The following is a 22,532-nucleotide window of genomic DNA, read 5'->3' as shown; positions in this document are numbered from 1 at the left end:
TTTGAATATTGTAAGTGAGGATAAAAGCAGTAACAAGATAATTGTCTGTTCCTTTAAGTTTTTTGTATAGCACATCTTTCTTTTCACACATTCCATATACACCCTCGAGTGTGTATGGAACCTGTAAATATGATGACAGAGTCACTCCCTTGGTTAGGTTATGTTATATGGCAAATGGTGATGGGATAGTCACTTGTGTTTTTGCTGTGATTATATAAGACTCCCATCATAGCAGACTGTAGAGAAACTGGAAGTCAGAGAGGTGTGCTTCTTCTGGCCTGGAAGAAAAGCAAACATCATGTTGTGAACTGCTTCTGGGCAAGCAACTTCAGGTGCCTCTAAAAGCTGAGAGTAGTGTCCAGCCTGTAACTACCAAGAAAATAGGAACATTGGTCCTGCAACTGCAAGTAATTGATTCTGTCAACAACTTGAATAAGCTTGAAAGAGGACCATGAGCTTCAGATGAGACCACAGCCCAGTCAACAAATTGGTTGCATCCTTATTGGGACTCTGAGTAGAGTAAGCAGTGCCTGGACTCTTTATTCGGGGAAACTATGAGATAATAAATTTGTTTGATTTTAAGCTTTTAAGTTTGTAGAAATTTATTATGCAGCATGGAAATCTAAAACAATAACTCTAAGGAGATTATTGAACTGAGCTTAAGTGTTTTCATTTGTAAAATGGGGCGCATAGCTCTTTAGAAGGGAAGTTATAGGACTAAATGAAATGCTGATGAAAAGTACCTAGAAATCAGTAGGAAGTCAGAAATATTGGTGTGTCAGGCTAGGAAGACACTGCTTCCTGTACATGGCCAGGATGGAGGGTCAGTTGAGAGAGTGGTTTTTACATCTCTAGGGCACCTTTGCTGGTACCCAGGCCAACTCAGCGCACGATGGTAAAGCCACAAACAACTGAATTTCAGTTTGTGTTTTGTTGAACAAATGTTACTGAAATCTATCTAAAAGGGGAGAGGATTATAAAATTTAATTATGGTTCAATCATGGAAGCATGTCTTTTTTTTTTAAAGAACTTTTATTGAGATACAGTTAACAGACAATAAACAGCATATATTAGAGTGTACAATTTTGTATCACAATCTCCCAATTCATTCCCCCTCAACTCTCCCCGCTTTCCCCACTTGGTGTCCATATGTTTTTTCTCTACATCTGTGTCTCTATTTCTGCCTTGCATTTCCTCTTTCATAGTTTTTGGCGTTTGCCTTATGTATTGAGATGCTCCTATATTGGGTGCATATATGTTTATAATTGTTATCTCCTCTTCTTGGATTGATCCCTTGATCTTTATGTAATGTCCTTCCTTGTCCCTTGTAACATTTTTTGTTTTGAAGTCTATTTTATCTGATATGAGTATTGCTACTCCCGCTTTCTTTTGATTTTCATTTGCATGGAATATCTTTTTCCATCCCCTCACTTTCCATCTGTATGTGTCCCTAGGTCTGAAGTGGGTCTCTTGTAGACAGCATATATATGGGTCTTGTTTCTGTATCCATTCAGCCAGTCTGTGTCTTTTGGTTGGTGCATTTAGTCCATTTACATTCAAGGTAGTTATTGATATGTATGTTCCTATTACCATTTTCTTAATTGTTTTGTTTTTGTTTCTGTAGGTCCTTTTCTTCTCTTATGTTTCCCGCTTAGAGAAGTTCCTTTCGCATTTGTTGTAGGGCTGGTTTGGTGGTGCTGAATTCTCTTAGCTGTTGCTTGTCTGTAAAGCTTTTGATTTCTCCATGGAATCTGAATGAGATCCTTGCTGGGTAGAGTATTCTTGGTTGTAGGTTCTTCCCTTTCATCACTTGAAATATATCATGCCACTCCCTTCTGGCTTGCAGAGTTTCTGCTGAGAAATCAGCTGTTAACCTTATGGGAGTTCCCTTTTATGTTAATTGTCGTTTTTCCCTTGTTGCTTTTAATAACTTTTCTCTGTCTTTAATTTTTGTCACCTTGACTACTATATGTCTTGGCATGTTTCTCCTTGGGTTTCTCCTGCTTGGGGCTCTCTGCACTTCCTGGACTTGGGTAGCTATTTCCTTTCCCATGTTAGGGAAGTTTTCAACTAGAATCTCTTCCAATATTTTCTCGAGTCCTTTCTCTCTTCTCCTTCTGGGACCCCTATAATGCGAATGTTGGTGCGTTTAACATTGTCCCAGAGGTCTCTTAGGCCGTCTTCAGTTCTTTTCATTCTTTTTTCTTTATTCTTTTCTGCATCAGTGATGATCACCATTCTGTCTTCCAGGTCACTTATTCGCCCTTCTGCCTCAGTTAATCTGCTATTGGTTCCTTCTAGTGTATTTTTTATTTCAGTTATTGTGTTGCATATCTCTGTTTGTTTGCTCTTTAATTCTTCTAGGTCTTTGGTAAACTTTTCAATCATTGCATCCAGTCTCTTTTCAAAGTCCTGAATCATCTTCACCATCATTCTGAATTCTTTTTCTGTAAGGGTGCCTATCTCCTCTTCATTTAGTTGTGTTTCTGGGTTTTTATCCTGTCCCTTCATCTGGTACAAAGTCCTCTGCTTTTTCATTTTCCTTTCTGTGGCTGTGGTTTTCAGTTCCACAAGACAAAATACTGCTGATACTGCTTGATTACTGCTGTCTGCCCTCTTGTGGAGGAAGCTGTCTAGGCGGCTCGTGGGTGCTTCCTGATGGGAGGGACTGATGGTGGGTAGGGCTGGGTGGGTGGAGCTCAGTAAGGCTTTAATCTGATTTGGTGGGTGGAGCTCAGTAAGATTTTAATCTGCTTGTCTGCTAATGGGTGGGGCTATGTTCCCACCTTGTTGATTGTTTGGCCTGAGGCTACCTAGCACTGGAGCTTATAGGCTCTTTGGTGGGGCTAATGGCAGACTCTGGAAGGGCTTACGCCAATGAGTACTTCCCAGAACCCCTGCTGCCAGTGTCCCTGTCTCCTCGGTGAGCCACAGCTGCCCCCACCTCTGCAGGCAACCCTCCAACACCAGCAAGTAGGTCTGGTTCGGTCTCCTATGGGGTCACTGCTCCTTTCCCCTGGGTCCTGGTGAGCACACTTTTTTGTGTGCCCTCCTAGTGTGGAGTCTCTGTTTCCTCCAGTTCTGTGGAGGTCCTGCAATCAAATCCCGCTGGCTTTCAGGGTCTGATTCTCTGGGGATTCCTCTTCCCGTTGCTGGACCCCCAGGTTAGGAAGCCTGACATGGGGCTCAGAACCCTTACTTTAGTGGGTGGACTTCTGCAGTATAACTGTTCTCCAGTTTGTGAGTCACCCACCCAGCATTTATGGGATTTGATTTTAACGTGATTGCACCCCTCCTACTGTCTCATTGTGGCTTCTCCTTTGTCTCTGGATGTGGGGTGTCTTTTTTGGTGAGTTCCAGTGTCTTTCTGTCGGTGATTGTTCAGCAGTTAGTTGTAATTCTGGTGCTCTTGCAAGAGGGAGTGAGCGCACGTCTTCCTACTCCACCATCTTGATCCTATCTCAACAGCTGGAACCATGTCTTTTTGAAGTTTTCTTTAAAATCTGGTGAGTTGGAAAAAGGAAAGTTAATTTCAGAGCTTAAAACAATAACGTTTGAAATACAGATAAATTTCAATTTATCTGTACTTGTGTATTTATTTGTATGTGTCTGCATTTGTGTGAATTAGCTTATTGTTTGAGAAGCTAACAGCATTTTTAAAATGAGTCTCCAACTTACAGAAAATGTGCATATACAATACAAAGAACCTTTTCCCTGAAATCTTGAGTTGTCAACATTATGCCCCATCACCCCTGAATACTTTTAACATGAATTCTGGTATAGCCACAACACAAGGGCCAAATTGGGAAATTAGCATTGATACATTACTGCCATCTAATCTTTAGACTTGTTCCAGTTTTCCCAGTTGTCCCAACAGTGCCCTCTGCAGCAAAAGGATACAATTTAGAATCACACTTTGCATTTAGTTGTTAGGTCTCTAGCCTGCCTCAGTCCAGAACAGTTCCTTAGTTGTTCCTTGATTTTCTTGATCTTGACAATTTGGAATCTTATAAGCCAGTTACTTTGCAGAATGCTGCTCATCATAGGTTTGAGTGATGATCCCTCATCATTAGATTCAGCTTACACATCATTGGCAGGAATATCACAGAAATGATGCTGTATTCTTCTGACTGGTTCCTTTCATGTAGTGCCTGATTTTAATTTGTCCCGGTACTAGTGATGTACACTTTGAACATTTGGTTAAGGTGATGTCTGTGAGGCTGGTGATGTCCCTGCTCCCATGCTTTTTCAGGGATAGAGTTAGGGAATATATTTATTCCAGTATATATATATATATATATAAATGTAAAATATATAAAATTATTGGGGTGTCCGAATTATCCCAGATTAAACTGGCTTCTGTATCTTTTTTGACGTGTGCCCCTAACTCTTTAGGCACTTCTTTACTTCCTGACACAAGATGTTTCAGGCTTATCTTGTACTTTCCCTGCTGCAGTGGGATAAGCTGGAATAAGCTCTTTCTCCCAGGTTCCCTGTTTCCTGTGAGTGGAGAATGATATTTATAAACCAAGATCTGGGCGGTAGTTTACTCATCGCTCTTGGGCTATCTCTGCTTCCAGTCTCTCTCAGAGGATAGAGTATTTATTCTAGTATTCATATATATATATATATATATATATATATGTATGTATGTATAATGTGTAAAATATATAAAATTTGATATGTATATTCAGTTTAGAGAGTAATTATAGAACAACCTCCTGTGTGACTAGTGCTCAGGCCATGAAATAGGATATCTCTAGAACCCCTCTGGGTGGTCCTTTCAGTTACAGCACCTTCTGCCCCTGCAGAGGTAAGACAGTTCTAACTACTGCCTTCCTTGCCGTGTTTTTACCACTTATGCATGTATCCCTAAACACTATAGTTTTTTCTATTTTTGAACTTTATATAAATGTAATCCTCTCCTTTATGTTCTTTTGCGTGTTCTTTTATACCTTGCTCTTTTAATTTATCATTGAGATTTATCTGTTTTCCACATTGAAGTGATGGGCCATTATAGGTTTTATAAGAAGTTCAGGCCGTATTGTTTATTAGAAAGACTCAATTAAGAAATAAAGGCACGGACTTCCTAGGTGGCACAGTGGGTAAGAATCTGCCTGCCAATTCAGGGGACACGGGTTCGATCCCTGCCCCAGGAAGATACCACATGCTGCAGAGCAACTAAGCCCATGCGCCACAACTATTGAGCCTGTGCTCTAGAGCCCATGAGCCACCACTGTTGAGCCCATGTGCTGCAACTACTGAAGCCCATGCACCTGGAGCTCGTGCTCTGCAACAAGAGGGGCCACTGCAATGAAAAGCCCATGCACCACAAGGAAGAGTAGCCCCTGCTCGCCACAACTAGAGCAAGTTTGTGTGCAGCAATGAAGACCCAACACAACCAATAAAATAATTAATTAATTTTTAAAAAAAGGAAAAGAAATAAAGTCACCATCATGCACCCTTCACTTGCACTCTGTATATTTTACTATGACTTCTGTTCCCTGAATCTCTCAGGTCTCGTATTTATCTTCATCCTGTCCACCATCACCCAATCCAGGCAGCCTCCTCTCTGGTTTGCACAGCAACAGTGGGCTCTTGCCTGGTCTCCTGGCCTTCATAATTTTGTTGCCTCTAGTCCATTTTCCATACAGCATTTGAAGTAATGCTTTTTGACATGGAAATTTTCTTATCTCTTCTTTACATAAAAGAAGCACCATTGTCTTAGATATTGCTGTACAACTCTATTTAGGTTATAGATTACCACACCGAGCATTGTTTCTTTAGTTATGGGTCTATGAGTTGTTTAGGGTGGCTCTACTTCATAAGGTTTGGCTCTGGGCTTTGGGTTGTTCTGGTCTGCACCACACGTCTCCACAGTCTCCTTGGACCAGAGGCTACCCTCCACAGTCTCCTTGGACCAGAGGCTACCCTCGGCACCCAAGAGGCCAAGCCAAACTTTTGGAGTACCACATCTACTAACATACCATTGGCTAAACTCTGGTCCAAGCCCGACATGAGTTGGTGGGGCTGCAACACACTGTAAGGCCACAGGCTGAGGGAGTGAAGAATTAAGAGTAGTCTAACCCACCACAACCATGATCAAGTGGCAGTTCTTTCTGTCCTTTTTTAGTTTGCTGATTTCTGTATTCTCTCACTGACCAGTTTAGTTCTCTTTTGTAGCTGTGAATTCCTATTAAAAATGTCACGTTAAATCCCAAAGAGGAACGTATGTAAAAGAGTACAGGCAGTTGAAGTTGGTGACCCGACACAGGTGTTACTCTCGAGGAGTTCTGGGACTTGGAGCAAATCAATTTCAGGTGATTGTCTCACTTTCCATGTCCAAAGGAGAGTATTTCTAAATGTATCTCTTGAGAATTCTAAGAACATGCAAAGAATAACCTATTAGTCAAAAGGTAAGGATATTGAAATGTTCCCGGGTTTCTTTTACTCACTAACAAGACACTGATGAGGCTGAGCTTGGTTTTTATACCTGTGTCTGTGGTTAAGAAGATGTCTCCTGTCTCTCAGCTGGGTAGTATTAACCGTGTGGTTGACCAGGAAGAGATTTAGCTAAAATATTGTAACAATAAACTTCCTTTTTTTTTTTTTTTTTTGCTCTGCTGTAGGACATAATGATTACATTTGCCCAGCTACAAATCAGTGTACAATAGATAAGAACCGGCGTAAAAGCTGCCAGGCCTGCCGACTTCGAAAGTGCCATGAAGTCGGAATGGTGAAGTGTGGTGAGTGTTCCCTTCCCCTATGCCAAACTGGGGACAGTGTGAGGACCTGGAAACATGTGGCCTGGATGAGAGGAGGTTTAAAATGCGGTTGTTATCTTCAGGTGTGTGTATGCCGTCCCACTGCAGTGGTGTTGACTTATTCTCTTCAGCTGCACAGGACAGAGCTGGGGTGAACAGGAAGAAGTTGCAGGAGGTAGATTCTGGCCCAGTGTGGGGAAGAACTTTCTACAAGTCAGGTGGTCTGACAACAGAATAGGCTGCTGTATGAATTAGAGAACTCTAGCCACTGAAGTGCTCCAATGGGCTGGATGACCATCTGCCTGAGGCCTTGAAAAGTCTAAGGCTGAAGTTCTGCTAAATGTTCATAGTTAAAAGCCGTGACAAGGAATTCAACTGTCTTGTGGTAGCTATGGGGACGACTCATGCCTATCCCTCCATTAACTTTCTAGAAGTGGAAAAAATATACATAGGAGTCAGAAATGTGATAGAACTATGGAAAGCACAGAGAGCATGGGTTTTGTTCTAAGACAGCATGTGTGCATGTGTATGTGTGTACACACGTATACATACGTGAAAAAACAAAGGGCAATGAGAACATTAGTATAACAACTGACAATGCTTACACTCGGCTCTGTCCACCTGGCTAACTTGATTCACTTGTTTGTACACATTGGCTTGTTTATATACACTCGTATCAACTCTGCCTGTACTTTTCTTATTCTTCTGCCAGCCAGTATTTTAGCCAAGCTTTGTTGTAATTTTTCTCTTTGTAACTATTTGAAAAATCAAAAAAAAAAAAAAAAAGAATCCTCTCTCTTTTCTCCCTGACAGTCTCTTAGTAGCTCTGACCCTTGAACATTCTCTGTACCCTCACCTAGTTCAGAATTACAGCAGAAGTTCTCTTAATTTAATCACAGTTCTCTGGCTTCCTAAAATCCCTGATGTTCTCCATTTCCTCTGTAAAACATCCTGCTAATGCCCATGACCTCCCTGTGGGTGTTGGTTACTTTCATAAACACCACTTCAGTTATGTCCTTATCAGGAACCGATGGACTTCTTCCCAACTTGTTTCTACTCATTGTAATTGTTAAATCATATGATTTAATTAAAATTTAAGCAAACATATGAAATATGAGTAGGAAAAGATAGTTGTTCCTGTGAATGCTTTGAATAAACTGTAAAGGACTAATAGCTGTTGGGTTAGGTATGGGTGAGATTGGGGGGGAACCTTCATAAACCTAGAAAGAGTCTGCATTCAGATTGCTTTATGAGTGCCTGGGTTCTTGCTCTGTTTTAAAGAAGCTGAAACTGAAAATCCAGAGATGAGGTAACTTGTGATTTAATTGGCAGAGGTGGTTAAAGAGAAATCCTTGGCCCTCTGACCTAGGACTGAAAATAAATATATCATGTTTTAAGTAAAACAATATTTTAAATTGTGTATGTAAAAACAAATTCCAATTTAGTCTTAGGATAAGAACGCTTTTAAAGTATTAGGGTCTGTTAGTAGATGTAGTTCTGGTTTGGGACCATGGCAGAAGCACATACACTCCACCTGTAGGAAGCAGTGTATGTGGTGACAAGAACAGGAGGACTGGATCCCCGCATAGACTGAATCTCATTTTTTGGTCTCATCACTTCTTGCTATCTGTGACTACACTTAAATGACCTAACCTTTCTGGCCCTCGGTTTCCTTATCTCTGAAACAGAAGTATCTGCCTCATTGAGTTTTGTGAGGAATAAAGACCTAGCACAGTGCCCGGCGTTAAATTTTACTTTTCCTTCCTTTCTCTCTCCCTTGTTGAAAAGCTCATATAAGTTAGCTTTGATACAATATGGTTTCAGAAAACAGAGTTCAGAGATGTTCCTAAATTTTTCCTGGAAAAGGTCATTGAATTTGACCAAAAGTCATAGGATAGGGCTAAGAAAAAATATTTCATTATCTTTGGAGATTACAGAGGAATAAGATGGGTTGATGTGCAAACAGATGGATATTTTGGCCCTTTACTGACCACGGGAAAAGACCATCAGGAGTGAATTTTCTTAACTGTGCCTCCCTCTTTTGCCAGCCCTCTTCTTGTATGCCCTCACGAGAAAACTGTGGATCTAGACTCTTCCTTCTCTCCAGTCTTAAAGGATTAGGGATTCTCCCTGGATTCTGGATCCTCCTGCACAATTCCATTTCCCCCTTTTATTCAGAAATCCTGTCTCTTTGGTCATCACCTTTTTCTTCTGCATTTCCAATCTTGTCTTTTCTGCCAAGGTATTAATATGGTTGTTTAAATGGTAGGAGAGTACCCACCCAGGCTAGCTTTAGGGACAGGGCTTCATTATAATGATACACTGAAATGCAAATAGCCAGCAAATCGATCTGAATAACTGTATATCTGATGTATATCCCTGTGTTGGGACAATAGCTCAGCATCTTTCGGATGCCATCTCTTTATTCACCTGCTGTGTAGACATTTGAAAGTGATTTGATAGGGAAGTGATATAAAATAGTAGTTGAGAGCACCAGCTCCGGATTCAGACCACTGATTGGGTTTAGATCCTGCTTCTGCTGTTTTCTAGCTTTTCTACCTTGGGCAAATTATTTGAGCTCTCTTGTGCCTGGGTCCTCCCCTGTGTGTTGGAGATAGTAATAGCACCTGTCCTCTAGGGTGGTTGTCAGAATGGGATAATCTGTGTACAGTAATACACAATGTCTGGCACATAGAAGCTTCCAGTAGACGTTAGCTGCCATGATGATCATTTACCATGTTGTTGCCATCATCTTTTCGCTGGGGCACTTACTAATATGCAGCACTCCTGTTTGGTAATTTCTCATTAAGCTCACTCAGAGGCACACTGAGTGACTCTGCCTAGATTACAGTGTCAAAGCCATAACACTAGGAATGTCCTTGGTAGAGAAATGCGAGTTCTTTGTCAAGGGCTTTATTTTTATTTTTTGACCTTCTCAATTTCATTTTATTCCAGGGTCTGGAATACAACTTGATTTACCAGTTAAAAATAGGAGCTCTGTTGGGCTTCCTAGGTGGCGCAGTGGTTAAGAATCCGCCTGCCAATGCAGGGGACACGGGTTTGATCCCTGCTCCAGGAAGATCCCACATGCCACAGAGCAACTAAGCCCATGTGCCATAGCTATTGAGCCTGCGCTTTAGAGCCCATGAGCCACAGCTGTTGAGCCCATGTGCCGCAACTACTGAAGCCCACGCACCTAGAGCCCGTGCTCCACAACAAGAGAAGCCACGGCAATGAGAAGCCCGTGTAGCACAACATAGAGTAGCCCCCACTCACCACAACTAGCGAAAGCCCGTGTGCAGCAATGAAGACCCAACACAGCTAGTAAAGAAATAAATTTATTTTAAAAAAAAGGAGCTCTATCAATAGATTCTAGTGGCTTTATTTTATTGATACTAACTTAGAACAAGGTCTAGTACATAGAACTTTGTTGGGGAAATTTGGTCAAATATATTTGACTGTATGGATTCAAAACCTTTTACTTTGCATGGAAATCTGTTTCGTAAACTCCTTATCCTCATATACTTCACAAAAGAGAAATGTGTGATCAGAAAGATACTTTCTTAAGCCATACATTTTGTCCCTTTTTACCCTGGAGGTATAATTGATTTTTAATAATAACAATATAATTATAATATTATATACAATGTAAATAGTAATAGTGCTTTACCTGATTACTAATAAAATGAATTATATTTTAGGCTTTTAATTCTTTTCATGAAAATTTTGATTCAGTTATCCCTAGATGAATAGAGCCCTTCCTTCTACTTTAATTAGCCAAGGATAAGGGAAATTCAGATAAATTTTCTTGGAAGCAAATAATTTAAATTTGCTCATACCTCCTAACTAATATTTTTTTTTAGAAATGTGGACAATAGGATTTAGTGAACAAACACAGTGGTGGGAATATAGAAACTAGGCTTTCTGACTTTAACTTTTAGATTTTTTTTCCTAGGGAAAATTCATATAAATGTTGTGCCATGCTAATGACATCTTGTCTTATGTCTTTTTAAATTCAATTTTACATTTTTGTCTTTAACTAGTGGATTTTTTAAAAATTAATTCATTAATTTATTGGCTGTGTTGGGTCTTCATTGCTGTGTGCGGGCTTTCTCTAGCTGCAGTGAGCAGGGGCTATTCTTTGCTGGGATGCGTGGGCTTCTCACTGCGGTGGCTTCTCTTGTTGTGGAGCACGGGCTCTAGGCACAAGGGCTTCAGTAGTTGCAGCACACACTCTCAATGGCTGTGGCTCATGGGCTCTAGAGCGCAGGCTCAGTAGTTGTTGTGCACGGGCTTAGTTGCTCCGTGGCATGTGGGATCTTCCTGGACCAGGGATCAAACCCATGTCTCCTGCATTGGCAGGCGGATTCTTAACCACTGTGCCACCAGGGAAGTCCCTATTTTATTTTTTAAAAATATTTATTTTATTTATTTGGCTGTGCCAGGTCTTAGTTGTGGCACATGGGATCCTCATTGTGGCATGCAGGATCTTTTAGTTGTGGCATGCGAACCCTTAGTTGTGGCATGTGGGATCTATTTCCTTGACCAGGGATTAAACCCAGGCACCCTGCATTGGGAGTGTGGAGTCTTAGCCACTGGCCCACCAGGGAAGTCCCTAGATTATAAATTTAAAAAACTTTTGGAGGGCAATCTATCAATATGTATCAAAATTTTAAATTTTAATTTAAACCAGCAACTTGGTTCAGCAACTTGACTTCTTTCTGTTTATTATAAGGAAACAATTGGATACAGGTACAAAGAGGCATTCTCATTGTAATATGTAACATAGTAGCAAAAAAATTAGAACCAACCTAGATTTCCATCAATAGGGGACAGTTTCAATAAGTGGTGCTATACTCATAGAACAGAATGCTGTATAGATTTTTAATTGTTGTAAAATGACACATTTTTAATAAAAGGAGAAAAAGCAGGTTATAAAATAATATATGTACGATGATCCTAATTTTGTGTATAAAATCTGGAAAAGTATAAAAACATTAAAAGAAAACTGACTTTAAGCCAAAATTTGTGCTCGTCTATATTTTCCAGATTTTTCAGTTAATTCGTTATTTGAAATAAACTTATTTGTGTAAGTATGTAAAAAGAATATATATATACAGACGCATACGCATGCAAAAGAATTTAAGGATGTATTATAAAAGTGTGCTATTTATATTTGGTTCCTAACTTTTCCCCAACTTCTGCCTGAAGAAAATTCCTAATTTCATGGTCTGGAAACTGAGGTATATCAGCACTCTTTACAAGAGAAATGGGTTTAGATTTAGAAATGGAATAGATGACTTGAAATGGAAGCCTAGAGATCATTTGGCCTATTGTCCCTAAAACGTCATTACTGATTTTGCTAATACAGGCAGGAATGTAATAATTTTTAGGACGTGCCCCACAGGCTCCAGAAATAAGTCGGGCTCCTGTTCGAAGACACATTCTGTGAACAGACTCAGGTCTTACAATGGTATCATTGCTTCATTTTTACCCTGGTGACTGGGGAAACTTGACTGCTGGGTTGGGGAAGAGACAGGGAAAGCACTGTATTATCATCTGCTCTCCTCTTTAGGCTCCCGGAGAGAAAGGTGTGGGTACCACATAGTGCGAAGGCAGAGGGATTCTGACGAGCGGCTGCACTGCCTGAGCAGAGCCGGGAAGAATGGCGGACACGTGACCCGCGGGAAGGCACTGCTGCTGAGCGCCCTGAGCCCCGAGCAGCTGGTGCTCACGCTCCTCGAGGCCGAGCCGCCCCACGTGCTCGTGAGCCGCCCCCGCACACCCTTCACCGAGGCCTCCATGATGATGTCCCTGACCGAGCTGGCCGACAAGGAATTGGTACACATGATCAGCTGGGCCAAGAAAATTCCGGGTAGGGCTTTCTGGGTCTTAGCTTTAAATGTGTCTGTAGAAAGGGGTGCTGTTAACATTTGTGGGGCAAGAATACAAAATGGAGGCCCACGTTGTGTCTAGGGTATTTAGCAGTTTGACAGTTTGATTTATAACCTTTAAAGGAAATGTGTTCTTTCTTCCTGTCTTGACGTGTATGCCTTCAACTTGTCCTGGAAGGCCAGGTTGCAATTTAGAATTCTTGAATTCCTCTGAGTTTTCTACCAGACATGGCAGTGCAAAAAGAGTTGCAGATGGTAGACCCCTTCTCTTCCTGACTCTCTTCTTCTCCCATTCCTAAATCCATCCCACACCTCCTTGCACATGCCCGGTTCTACCTGTCCACAACTTCTGCAGACACTAGCCCATTGGCCACATTTCATGCCTAGATCTGGTGTAGGACGATGGAATAGACCAACCCAGGCTCTGGAAGTGGGTGTGAGGCCATTTAGGCAGGAAATTCTAGGGTCCTGGGACCTGGAACATGGTCTAAAAGGAAGGGATCTGGGCTCCCCCTTAACCTATCTCGTGGCTGTGGACTCCTCACCTTGGGAGGAGGGATGTGGTCAGGTGAGGGTAGGGTAGGCCTCATTATGACCCATATGAAGGTGAAAGTTTTCTCAGATGCTAAATAGATATTGTAAAATTTTGTCCCAATAGAGAAAGAATCAGTAGCATGTACGTAAATATATATGGATAAATAGAGTAAATCAGCTGCAGAAGTAATATGAATCAATAAACTTAAAGTTAAAAATGGGTTTGGTTATTCATGAATTGTCATCTAGAACATGCATTTTCTATCCTATAATGTGTTCACTTTCCCAGGCCAGTTTGTAACATATACTCGAAGTACTGCATTGCCACCATCTAATTATCATTTGAATTGGTGTTTCTGTGAAAGAATGAATCAAGGATTCTAACCTAGAATGACAGCAACCCAGCGTTTCCCTGGTAGGGCTTCTCCATGTGCATTTTTACACTTGTCTAAGAAACGAGGTCTCTCTCCACATGCTAAGCCACTAGGGACAATTTCCGTGGCCTGGAGGGCAGCAGCTCCCTTAAGCACATTTTAAGGACTGAGCGGGGGCATGAAGCTGGGTGAAGAGCAACTGGGTGTAAGAGCCTCAGGTGATAGTATCTATAGGGGTCATTTGTTGGCTTCTGAGCTTTCTGAGAATTTTCTGGTTCTCTGCTTCGGTTTTGATAGTCTAGCATCTCTGCCTTTGCCAGAATGACATTTTTTTTCTCAGCTCTTTCCCATAGGAGATGATACTGATGCAGTTTCCTCTAGCTTTTGCTCTATGTGTATTCCAAGCCTAGTTTTCAAGACCTCACGTGGAGAGTGCTGGTGAAATTAATTACTCCTGAGAGCTGTGCAGCTTCTTTGTGCCAAAACAAAACCGAACTCTTACGCTGCATTAGTCCCTCTTCAAGCCTGGGATTTTGGAAATTTTTCACAAAGCTTAAGTATAGTCTGAGGTTGTGGGATTTTCCCCCCTTTCTCAGCTAATATAGTCATTGTCCAAACCAAAAAAATTTTAGAATATCACCTAGTCTTGGTGTTGTTGAATATTTCCAAGTATGAAAAGCTCTATCTCCCTTCGGTAGGCTTATTGTCTATACCTGTAGGTGAGATTGGAATATGGACACATATCAGGAACCGGAACTGAGTATAGGATGTGGCTTTGGAAAGGATTTATCTATCTTTCCATTCATTACTCTATTAAATTCTCCTTTGTGCAGATTTGTGTTATAATTGTTTAAAGATTTGAACCATATGTGTTCTTTGTGCCATAGTTTCCTCATCTGTAAAATGAGGATGATGAGAGATCCTACCTGTAGGAAATTCTCAGAGGTAGGCATTTTTGCCCCCATTTTTCCTGTAAGAATACAAAGACTTAAAAGAAGACTAAGTAACTAGCTGGGATGAGGCTGAGCAGGGGTTCTAGCCAGAGTCCATTGTACTCCAAAGCTGTTTGGTGACTATATTTATATTACACTGCCTCCTCCTCTTACGGTGACTTATGGAGGAAGCCCAGTGATCTCTGCTTTTGAAGTGTTCACCTCCCTTAGGGACCTGTTTCAGTTATTATGTACCCTCTTCAGCATGGAATAGACTAGAGACAGCATGCCTAGTGAGAAGAATGATTCTAACTCTAGATGGGAAATTTTAAGCAATCGGAGAAACTCTTTCAGCTGGAGATTTGACTTTCTGCAGGGGTTGGCCCTGCTCTCTCTGCAAGCCCCCCAACTACCACCCCCGCTGTCCCATCCCCACACTCCTCCTGGCCCCAGTCATGGGCTGGGCCAGATTGGCAGCCCCTCTGACTGGCAGCTGACCTCTATCTTTCTCAGTAGTGCAGAGGGATTATTAGGATATAACTAACAAAGGTCAGTGCCAGCTTTCTATTCTTCCCTAGCATCTGTCTGGGGAGCTGTATAAGCCCAGGTCCTTTAGAAATTCCTTTAGAAATTCCGCATGAAGTATGTTTCTCTCTAGAAGTGGTTCGAGACTAGAAATAGAGTACTTACTTTGAGTTCAAGATTTTCTTACTTGTCAGCATTTAGCAATGTCTTTAAAATATTGATCTTCTCCCCCCCGCCCCCAAATAATTTGTGTTTGCTTAGCTTTTCAAAACTTGCTCTTCTGTTTCTGTGGAATGAGGGAGCTGAGGAGGAGGGTGGGTGTGCTCACGGCCTCTTGCTTTCCCCAGGCTTCGTGGAGCTCAGCCTGTATGACCAAGTGCGGCTCTTGGAGAGCTGCTGGTTGGAGGTGCTCATGGTGGGGCTGATGTGGCGCTCCATCAACCACCCCGGCAAGCTCATCTTTGCTCCAGACCTCGTTCTGGACAGGTGAGAAAAAAATACTTTGTGTTTCTTCTCCGACTGGTTTGAGTGAGGTGCTGAGTGAAGTGGGAACAAAGTGCTGGGTTCTGTAATTAAAACTTCACTCCTGAGAGGGCAGGTAAGAGGACAGTAATGTCATGAGTTCCTTCACTGGGTCGAGATCCCAAGAAGGAGAGCATGGGCGCAACGATTCAGTGTCCTGTGACTCATTCTTGCCTGTGGTGTGGCAGCATTCACTGGCCAGACCACAACAGGGACTGTGTCCTGCAGGGCATGTGGCCACTAGTGTACAGGTCAACTTAAATTTTTCTGCATTAAAGATTCCATTTTCAGATTATAATTTTAAGCTGTCCTGCTTTTTTTTCCACTGGTAGGGACCATTTATATCTTCAGCTATCTGGACAGGTGATAAAATTTTTACAGATTTACCAGTTTATTTTAACATGCTTTAACTTACTCTCTACATGTACGATGTAGCACTTTTGGTGATAGCAGTGGAAGGAATGGTTATTAAAACCAGATGAAAGTTAGCAGAAGTTGGAAATGATAGTGTTAATGCTTAATGTAACTTGGTTGCATTTAGTTTTCTTTTAAAGATGGTGCAGCAAAGGAACCCATTTTTAATTAGGTGAACTGTTCATGGAGGGAAAGCTGGAATGTACAACAACACTCAGGCTTTTTAGGAGAAAACTAGAATGCTTTTTTGAGGTAAGTTTGAACAGTTTGAAAATCTCCATGGAAATCGATTTCCACATTCCTTGTATTGAAAAAGTGCTGGTGTTGAATCTTCAGTTACTTTTGACTCTATGCCCAGAGAAGGATGCCTAGTGCTGTGAAGAGGAAGGATCTGCCCCTTGGCACTGCCTCTTTAGATCATCAGAAGATCCGCATGAACACCTTACTCAGAGGAAAAGTAATAGCCCAGGGTATTAGCGCCCGTCCTGCCTGTAGTCATGGATGACAGCACTGGCGAAGAACACCGTTCTAAGTAACAGAGGTGTTTTGGTGGAGAACAGGGCCTTTGGGAAGAGCTGTGCATGGAGTGTGGTTCCAGCAGGAGCAAGCCCAGAGGGAGGTTCTGGAAGCCCAGGCCCTTCAGTAGCAATCAAAATAGCTAACTTATTGGCCTGTGTGTGCCAGGCACCATCTTAAGCACTGATGTGTGTTAAGTCATTTCATCTCACAACAGCCCTTTATGGCTAAGCACTATTATTAGGCCTATCCTTCAGATATGGAAACAGGAAGTAGGTAACTTGCCCACAGTTACAGAGTAGCAAGTGATGGAGCTGGCACAGGGGCTGGCTGTGAAGTTCAAACTCTTACCTTACAGCAGTGTGTGCCTCTCAGCGGGATAGAGAACTGGAGGAGGAAAGAGGAGGAGACCAAAAGGCAGAGTAACTTTCTACTTTATTCTTTTATCTTAGAACAGCCCTATTTTACTCTCTGCCGCCTTCAGAAACCTGCTCCTCCTGCTCTCGTCTCAGGGAACCATGTGGCAAGGCAGGCTGCAAGGCCAAACACCCAGCCAAGCCATCACTCCCATTCATTGTCACTCATTATATTCCACTTGGAATTTAAATAAAGGCACACACACAAATGTACACATAAAATTCCCTAGAAGTTAGTGCTAGGAAGTTCTATCCTTTGGTGAATCAATAAATTTGCAGACTTTGGGACTGAGTTATTTTACTTTTTGTCTTGATTTCTAAATTGATGCCACATTTAATGTTTATTTTCCGTGACTGTTTCATTCCTGGTTTTTAGTGCAACTTACTTACTTCTCTGGGCAGGTTCTTTAACTCCTGTGTGTATGTAAGTTACCGTAAATTGACAACAATCCCAGATAAATTTTACCTGTTGGTTAAGTAATAGAAGAAAAAAAAAAGTAATTTTTCTTGTATGTTATTTCAGCAGACTCACATTACTTTATAAATATTTGGAAGTCTTATTTTTTACAATGCAGAAATTGAGTATATTAGACTGAGTATAAAAGAGGAGTTCTTGGGAATTGTAAATGGATTCATATTGAACAGGCATTTTTTTTGAGTGCTTACCAGTAGTTATTTTTTGTTTCAGTCCCTACGTGTTTTGAGCACTCTGTATAGAATTTCAAGTCTGAGATTCTTAGTGCATCTGTTATACAGATAAATACACGTTAATGTAATGTTTCTGGAGGAGTTGCTTATTCAAAAATGTTCAAAATGTGACTTATTCCAAAAGTCAGGGATCATGCACAGTAAAGGAGTTCTATTGTGAATTCTTTTTGCAGTGTGAATAAATGATTTTCACACTACTTGAAAATAACTGTCTTTTGGTAGATTGCCCTTTAGATTGTCAGAGTTCCTTTAAGTGGTGGTATGACCATGTAAGCTGTGAATACAACTAAATTAGCCTATTTATTTGTGGAAGCTGAGACTATAATTTCTGTTTCCCTTTATTCTTTTTTTGTTGTTGTTTGTTTCCCCTTATTCTTGTTGAGGCGTCTGCAGCGAGAAAAGTTGAACCTACTGAGGATGAAAGGAAAATCTGTGTATCTCAGCTTATTTCTAACGAGGGAGTTCTTGTAGTAATCACTATAATCCCAATCCATGGGAAGATCTACCACAGAATCTGAACTTCTACTTGCTCAAAAAATCATATATGCTGAGACACTGTGTCCTTAGCATCAATAGGAAACTGTCAAATGTTATTAAAGAGTCAGAGGAAGTGGATGTTTATGAAGTTCTTTGGACTCACAAGTGTGAATGTACTGAGGTTGCATTCACGTCAGGTATTTGTGTATTGAATTTTCTTAAAGAGACCCACAGAAATTTTCACTTCTAAATCTTTATTTCCCTTTTGTATTCAGATAATTTCACCTGGTTCAATATTTAAGTCCTTGCCATGTGCTAAGCTCTCCCAACCCCATTGCCACCCACACAGAGATAGACAAACTGTGGTCCACTAGCCACGTGTGTGCTGCCAGTGGATATATATATGTCAGTACAAAACAGTGAACCCCAAAGGAAGCCCACTCTTTCAACAGAGTGGTCCTGGTATCAAACAGAATATTTTTCTTTTATAAAGGGGGGGTTATCAAGTAATAAGATAGTCTACATGGAACTACTACTTTTTATTTAGCACTGGTTTACGGGCAACTGAGATGTAGAAGTAAATTTCCATGAGTAGTTTGGTTTGATTGATATATTATTTCAGTGTTTTAACCTTCAATTCATATACCCACTAGGCTGAATTCAAATCCTTTAAACCTGTCCTAGTTTATTACTCATAATTCAGTGTCAATCCATAGTTACTTACAGAATAAATGAAATAGGTCTCATTGATATTTTAAAGTGCTTCCTCACTCTGTCTGTATAACGGATTTTAAAGTAGAACTCTATTAGGGTGTCCTTTATAAGGTATTGTACCTTATTGTCCTTGTATTTCTCACTTATTTTCAGAAATGTATTTGGTTTTTGCAGCCTGTGAAGTGAATAAAAATATTCTAACCTTACCACCCCTTGAATGAGATGGTTGGCTATCACACCTGCTAGAAAAAGCAATCAGACCTAGTTTTTTACAACTGGTTTAGAAATTCACTTTTTTCTTTTTTTAGCTCTTTATTGGAATATAATTGCTTTACACTGTTGTGCCAATTTTTGCTATACAGCAAAGTGAATCAGCTGTATTTATACATGTATACCCGTATCCCCTCCTTCCAGTGACTCCTTCCCACCTTCCCTGTCCCAGCCCTGTAAGTCATTACCCGTCATCAAGTTGATCTGCCTGTGTTATGCAGCAGCTTCTCACAAGCTATCAGTTTTACATTTGGTAGTGTATATGTGTCAATGCTTCTTTCTCACTTTGTCCTGGCTTCTAGAAATTCACTTTTTCTGTAAGATACATATGTTCTGATTCCTTTGAGTTGCAGCATTTATCAGGGCCTAAGTAAGATACCCTAAAATATAAACTCTACCGCCATTTTTGAAGTATGAACTTACATTTAAAATGACATGTGTTTTAATGAGGAAATTGTGCTAACTTCAATATTTAGGGACCTGTTCTTAGGCACAGGTGGCAGCTTCTGTAAAATAGGATTGATTTCAAATGAGTCCTCTTCTCATAACACTTGGGGAGGGGTATGTGTATGTGAGCACGTGCGTGCATGCATGTGTGCCCATGACCCCACCTCTGAGTCTCACAAAAGAGTAAAGAGCCAGGCTATCAAACTGTCAGTGCAGGACTTGTTGGATTTTTTTTTTTTTTTTGTCCCCAGAGATATTTTTAAACTAGCTTTTCTCAGTATCAAATGTCCTTAAACCCAACAATTACAATTTACAATAACTAATTATCTTAGGCAGAGTGGTTTGATGATTGGCTTGAGGGGCATTCAGTGAAGAACTATTTCCTGTGCCTCTGCTATGTGCAGGGCGTGCACGTCCTTACTGGACAGTCACAGCAGGCTGCCTGGGAAAGCCCAGAGCAGGGGAGGTGGGTGGATGGTACACGGAGGGCTGGGGGTTTCCTATAGATCTTGGTATCCTTTGCCCAGGGCTCTGATTCTCCAAGGTGGCCTTTCCCTTAGGAGTGACTTCTAGGGGGCATTGATGTTTTATCACTTAACCTGTGCACTTTCGGAAAGTCTCAGCTGGTTGCCAAAGTTACCACACTTGTTTGCCGAAGTGCCCAGTTTACATACTTGTAGCTTTGTGTAGTGAGCTTGCAGGGGTGTGAACACTGTGGACTGCAGGGTCCTGGTGAGTGGCCATCCTAGCATAGCACCGAATAGGAAAGGCTTTACTAGGATTGGTGGTACCCACTGGTGTCAGTTCATCTGAACTCTACAGAGGCCTTTTCTCCAACCACCACCATCACTGAAATTGTCTTGGCTTGGGGTTGGGGGAAGGAGGAGGGACCAGCCAGTTCTTTGAAGATCTCAGGTCCCCTTCAGGGGCTGCTACAGAGACTGAAAATGAAACTTGCAGAAACTCACTGCTACCACAGCTGCCCTTTGCTGTGTACTGCAGGCTATAGAAGCAAATGAAAGTTTTGTGATGAAATCATCTAACTGCTTGCTTGTCAAGGACTTCCAATAGCTCTGTGACTGATGATAATGGAAGTTTTTTTGGGAGCAGTGAGGTGGAATAATGTGTTCTGGCTGGAGTAAATTGAAGCTGGTGTTTTCTAGGTATAGTTCAAGTAATGTACTTCAAAAGTATGCTTAAACATTCATTTCCATAAGGAGTGCTATAAAGAATTTTGATTATATGGTCCAGAGTTTGCTTAAAACCTCTGCTTAAAAATAATCTTCGGCAAATCAAAATCACCACGTCTCCATTTCTGCTTTCCTTTCCTGATTCTAATCCACCTTCTGTAACTGTGATTTTTTTGTATGTCATATTAGTTTTTTTTCAAACTACATTTAAATGTCTCTTAGTTGCCCCACCAGTTTCTAATTGATCACCAGGACGTGAGAGTTAAGCCCTAGATATAAAGTATTATTTCTTTTCGGGATATTTGCTTCTGTAATGTTCAGTCTTTTCCTCATTAATACTTCAGAGTCTTCTGATGAGAACATGGAGTGTCTCATTTTAGTAATGTATGTCATATCGAGGGCTGGTTGGCTGAAATAGTTTAGATTGAAAATAATGAACAGAAATGGTATTCTTTTAAGAAAACATTTGGTGAACAGGTAGGAGGAAAATGTATTTCCAGTGCATACTGTTGCCTAAATAGTATTTATTCAAATGTTTGCTTTAGGGACTAATAGGAAATGCCCTGTCTTCCTTATATAAAAATAATTCTAGTAATCTCATATTTCTGGGTGTGGTCTCATTAGTACCTTGTTATAGTTAAAGGCTGTACACGATGAAATTTGAGATTAAAAAGAAAATACTCCTTATTGCTTTTGATGGTTACCTGAAGCTGTATATTCCTTACATTTCCAAATGTACTTTTGTAGGGATGAAGGGAAATGTGTAGAAGGAATTCTGGAAATCTTTGACATGCTCCTGGCAACGACTTCAAGGTTTCGTGAGTTAAAACTCCAACACAAAGAGTATCTCTGTGTCAAGGCCATGATCCTCCTCAACTCCAGTAAGTAACCACACAGCTGGGCCATGTTTTATGGGGGAGAGATGCTCTTTCTAGAGCTGGCATGGTGTTGAGGAGTACTGAATATCCTTTTTTTTTCTTTCTTTCTGAATTTCTTAGTTTATTTATAAAAGGGGAAATGGCTTTCTTTCTGACTTCTCTGTTTCATTTTATAGAGATTTAGTAGTTAACTTTTGGTAATTTGAATATAAATTATAAGTTGGGTGATTACTGGTAGTAATTTCAAAAGTAGCTCAAACCACTCTACTGGAAAAGGAAAAAATGAACTTTAAAATGTTTACCTCTTATCCTTTTTTTCTTTTTTTGACATTTTGATTTATTTCATTGTGATGTAATTGACAAATAACACTGTATAAGTTTCAGGTGTACAACATAAATGATTTGAATTTTGTGTACATTGAGAAATGATCACAGTAAATCTAGTTAACACCCATCACCATACATAGTTACAAAACTTTTTTCTTGTGATGAGAACTTTTTTATTTTTTTATTTATGTATTTATTTATTGGCTGCATTGGGTCTTCATTGTTGTGCACGGGCTTTCTCTAGTTGCAGCAAGTGGGGGCTACGCTTCATTGTGGTGTGTGGGCTCCTCATTACGGTGGCTTCTCTTGTTGTGGAGCACAGGCTTTAGGTACATGGGCTTCAGTAGTTGTGGCACATGGGCTCAATAGTTGTGGCACATGGGCTTACTTTCTTCATGGCACGTGGGATCTTTCTGGAACAGGGATTGAACCCGTGTCCCCTACATTGGTAGGTGGATTCTTAACCACTGTGCCACCTAGGAAGTGCTGAGAACTTTTAAGATAGCTTTCTTAGCAACTTTCAGATATACAATACAGCATTATTAACTATCATCACCATGCTGTACATTACATCCCCGTGACTCATGTATTTTATAACTGGACTTTCAGCCCTTTTTCAGTGTTTATAGA

General features: G+C 40.8%; 1 protein-coding gene and 1 long non-coding RNA gene across 17 annotated transcripts in view; one reads left to right on the top strand and one right to left on the bottom strand.

Moving 5' to 3' along the window:
- ESR2 (estrogen receptor 2) overlaps positions 1-22,532 on the top strand; it is a 69,645-nt gene that overhangs the window by 17,335 nt on the left and 29,778 nt on the right. For all 16 annotated transcript variants that reach the window (XR_009053065.1, XR_009053063.1, XR_009053072.1 and 13 more), the window contains 4 exons: positions 6,630-6,746; positions 12,340-12,639; positions 15,371-15,509; positions 21,445-21,578. Coding sequence is in view for 2 of the 16 variants with exons in the window: in XM_057730437.1 (XP_057586420.1) it covers positions 6,630-6,746; positions 12,340-12,639; positions 15,371-15,509; positions 21,445-21,578 (690 nt within the window). In the remaining 14 variants the exon portion in view is untranslated. The remainder of the gene's footprint in view (positions 1-6,629; positions 6,747-12,339; positions 12,640-15,370; positions 15,510-21,444; positions 21,579-22,532) is intronic.
- Positions 3,227-22,532, bottom strand: part of LOC130850935 (uncharacterized) — a 31,007-nt gene continuing 11,701 nt past the window's right edge. Inside the window, exon 4 of the long non-coding RNA XR_009053076.1 lies at positions 3,227-3,503. This is a non-coding gene — a long non-coding RNA (uncharacterized LOC130850935). The remainder of the gene's footprint in view (positions 3,504-22,532) is intronic.

The sequence above is a fragment of the Hippopotamus amphibius genome, chromosome 4 (assembly GCF_030028045.1).
Source record: "Hippopotamus amphibius kiboko isolate mHipAmp2 chromosome 4, mHipAmp2.hap2, whole genome shotgun sequence".
NCBI classification, from domain to species: domain Eukaryota; kingdom Metazoa; phylum Chordata; class Mammalia; order Artiodactyla; family Hippopotamidae; genus Hippopotamus; species Hippopotamus amphibius.
Note: the sequence above shows the minus strand (reverse complement) of the source record. Positions and strands in the feature narration are given on the sequence as shown.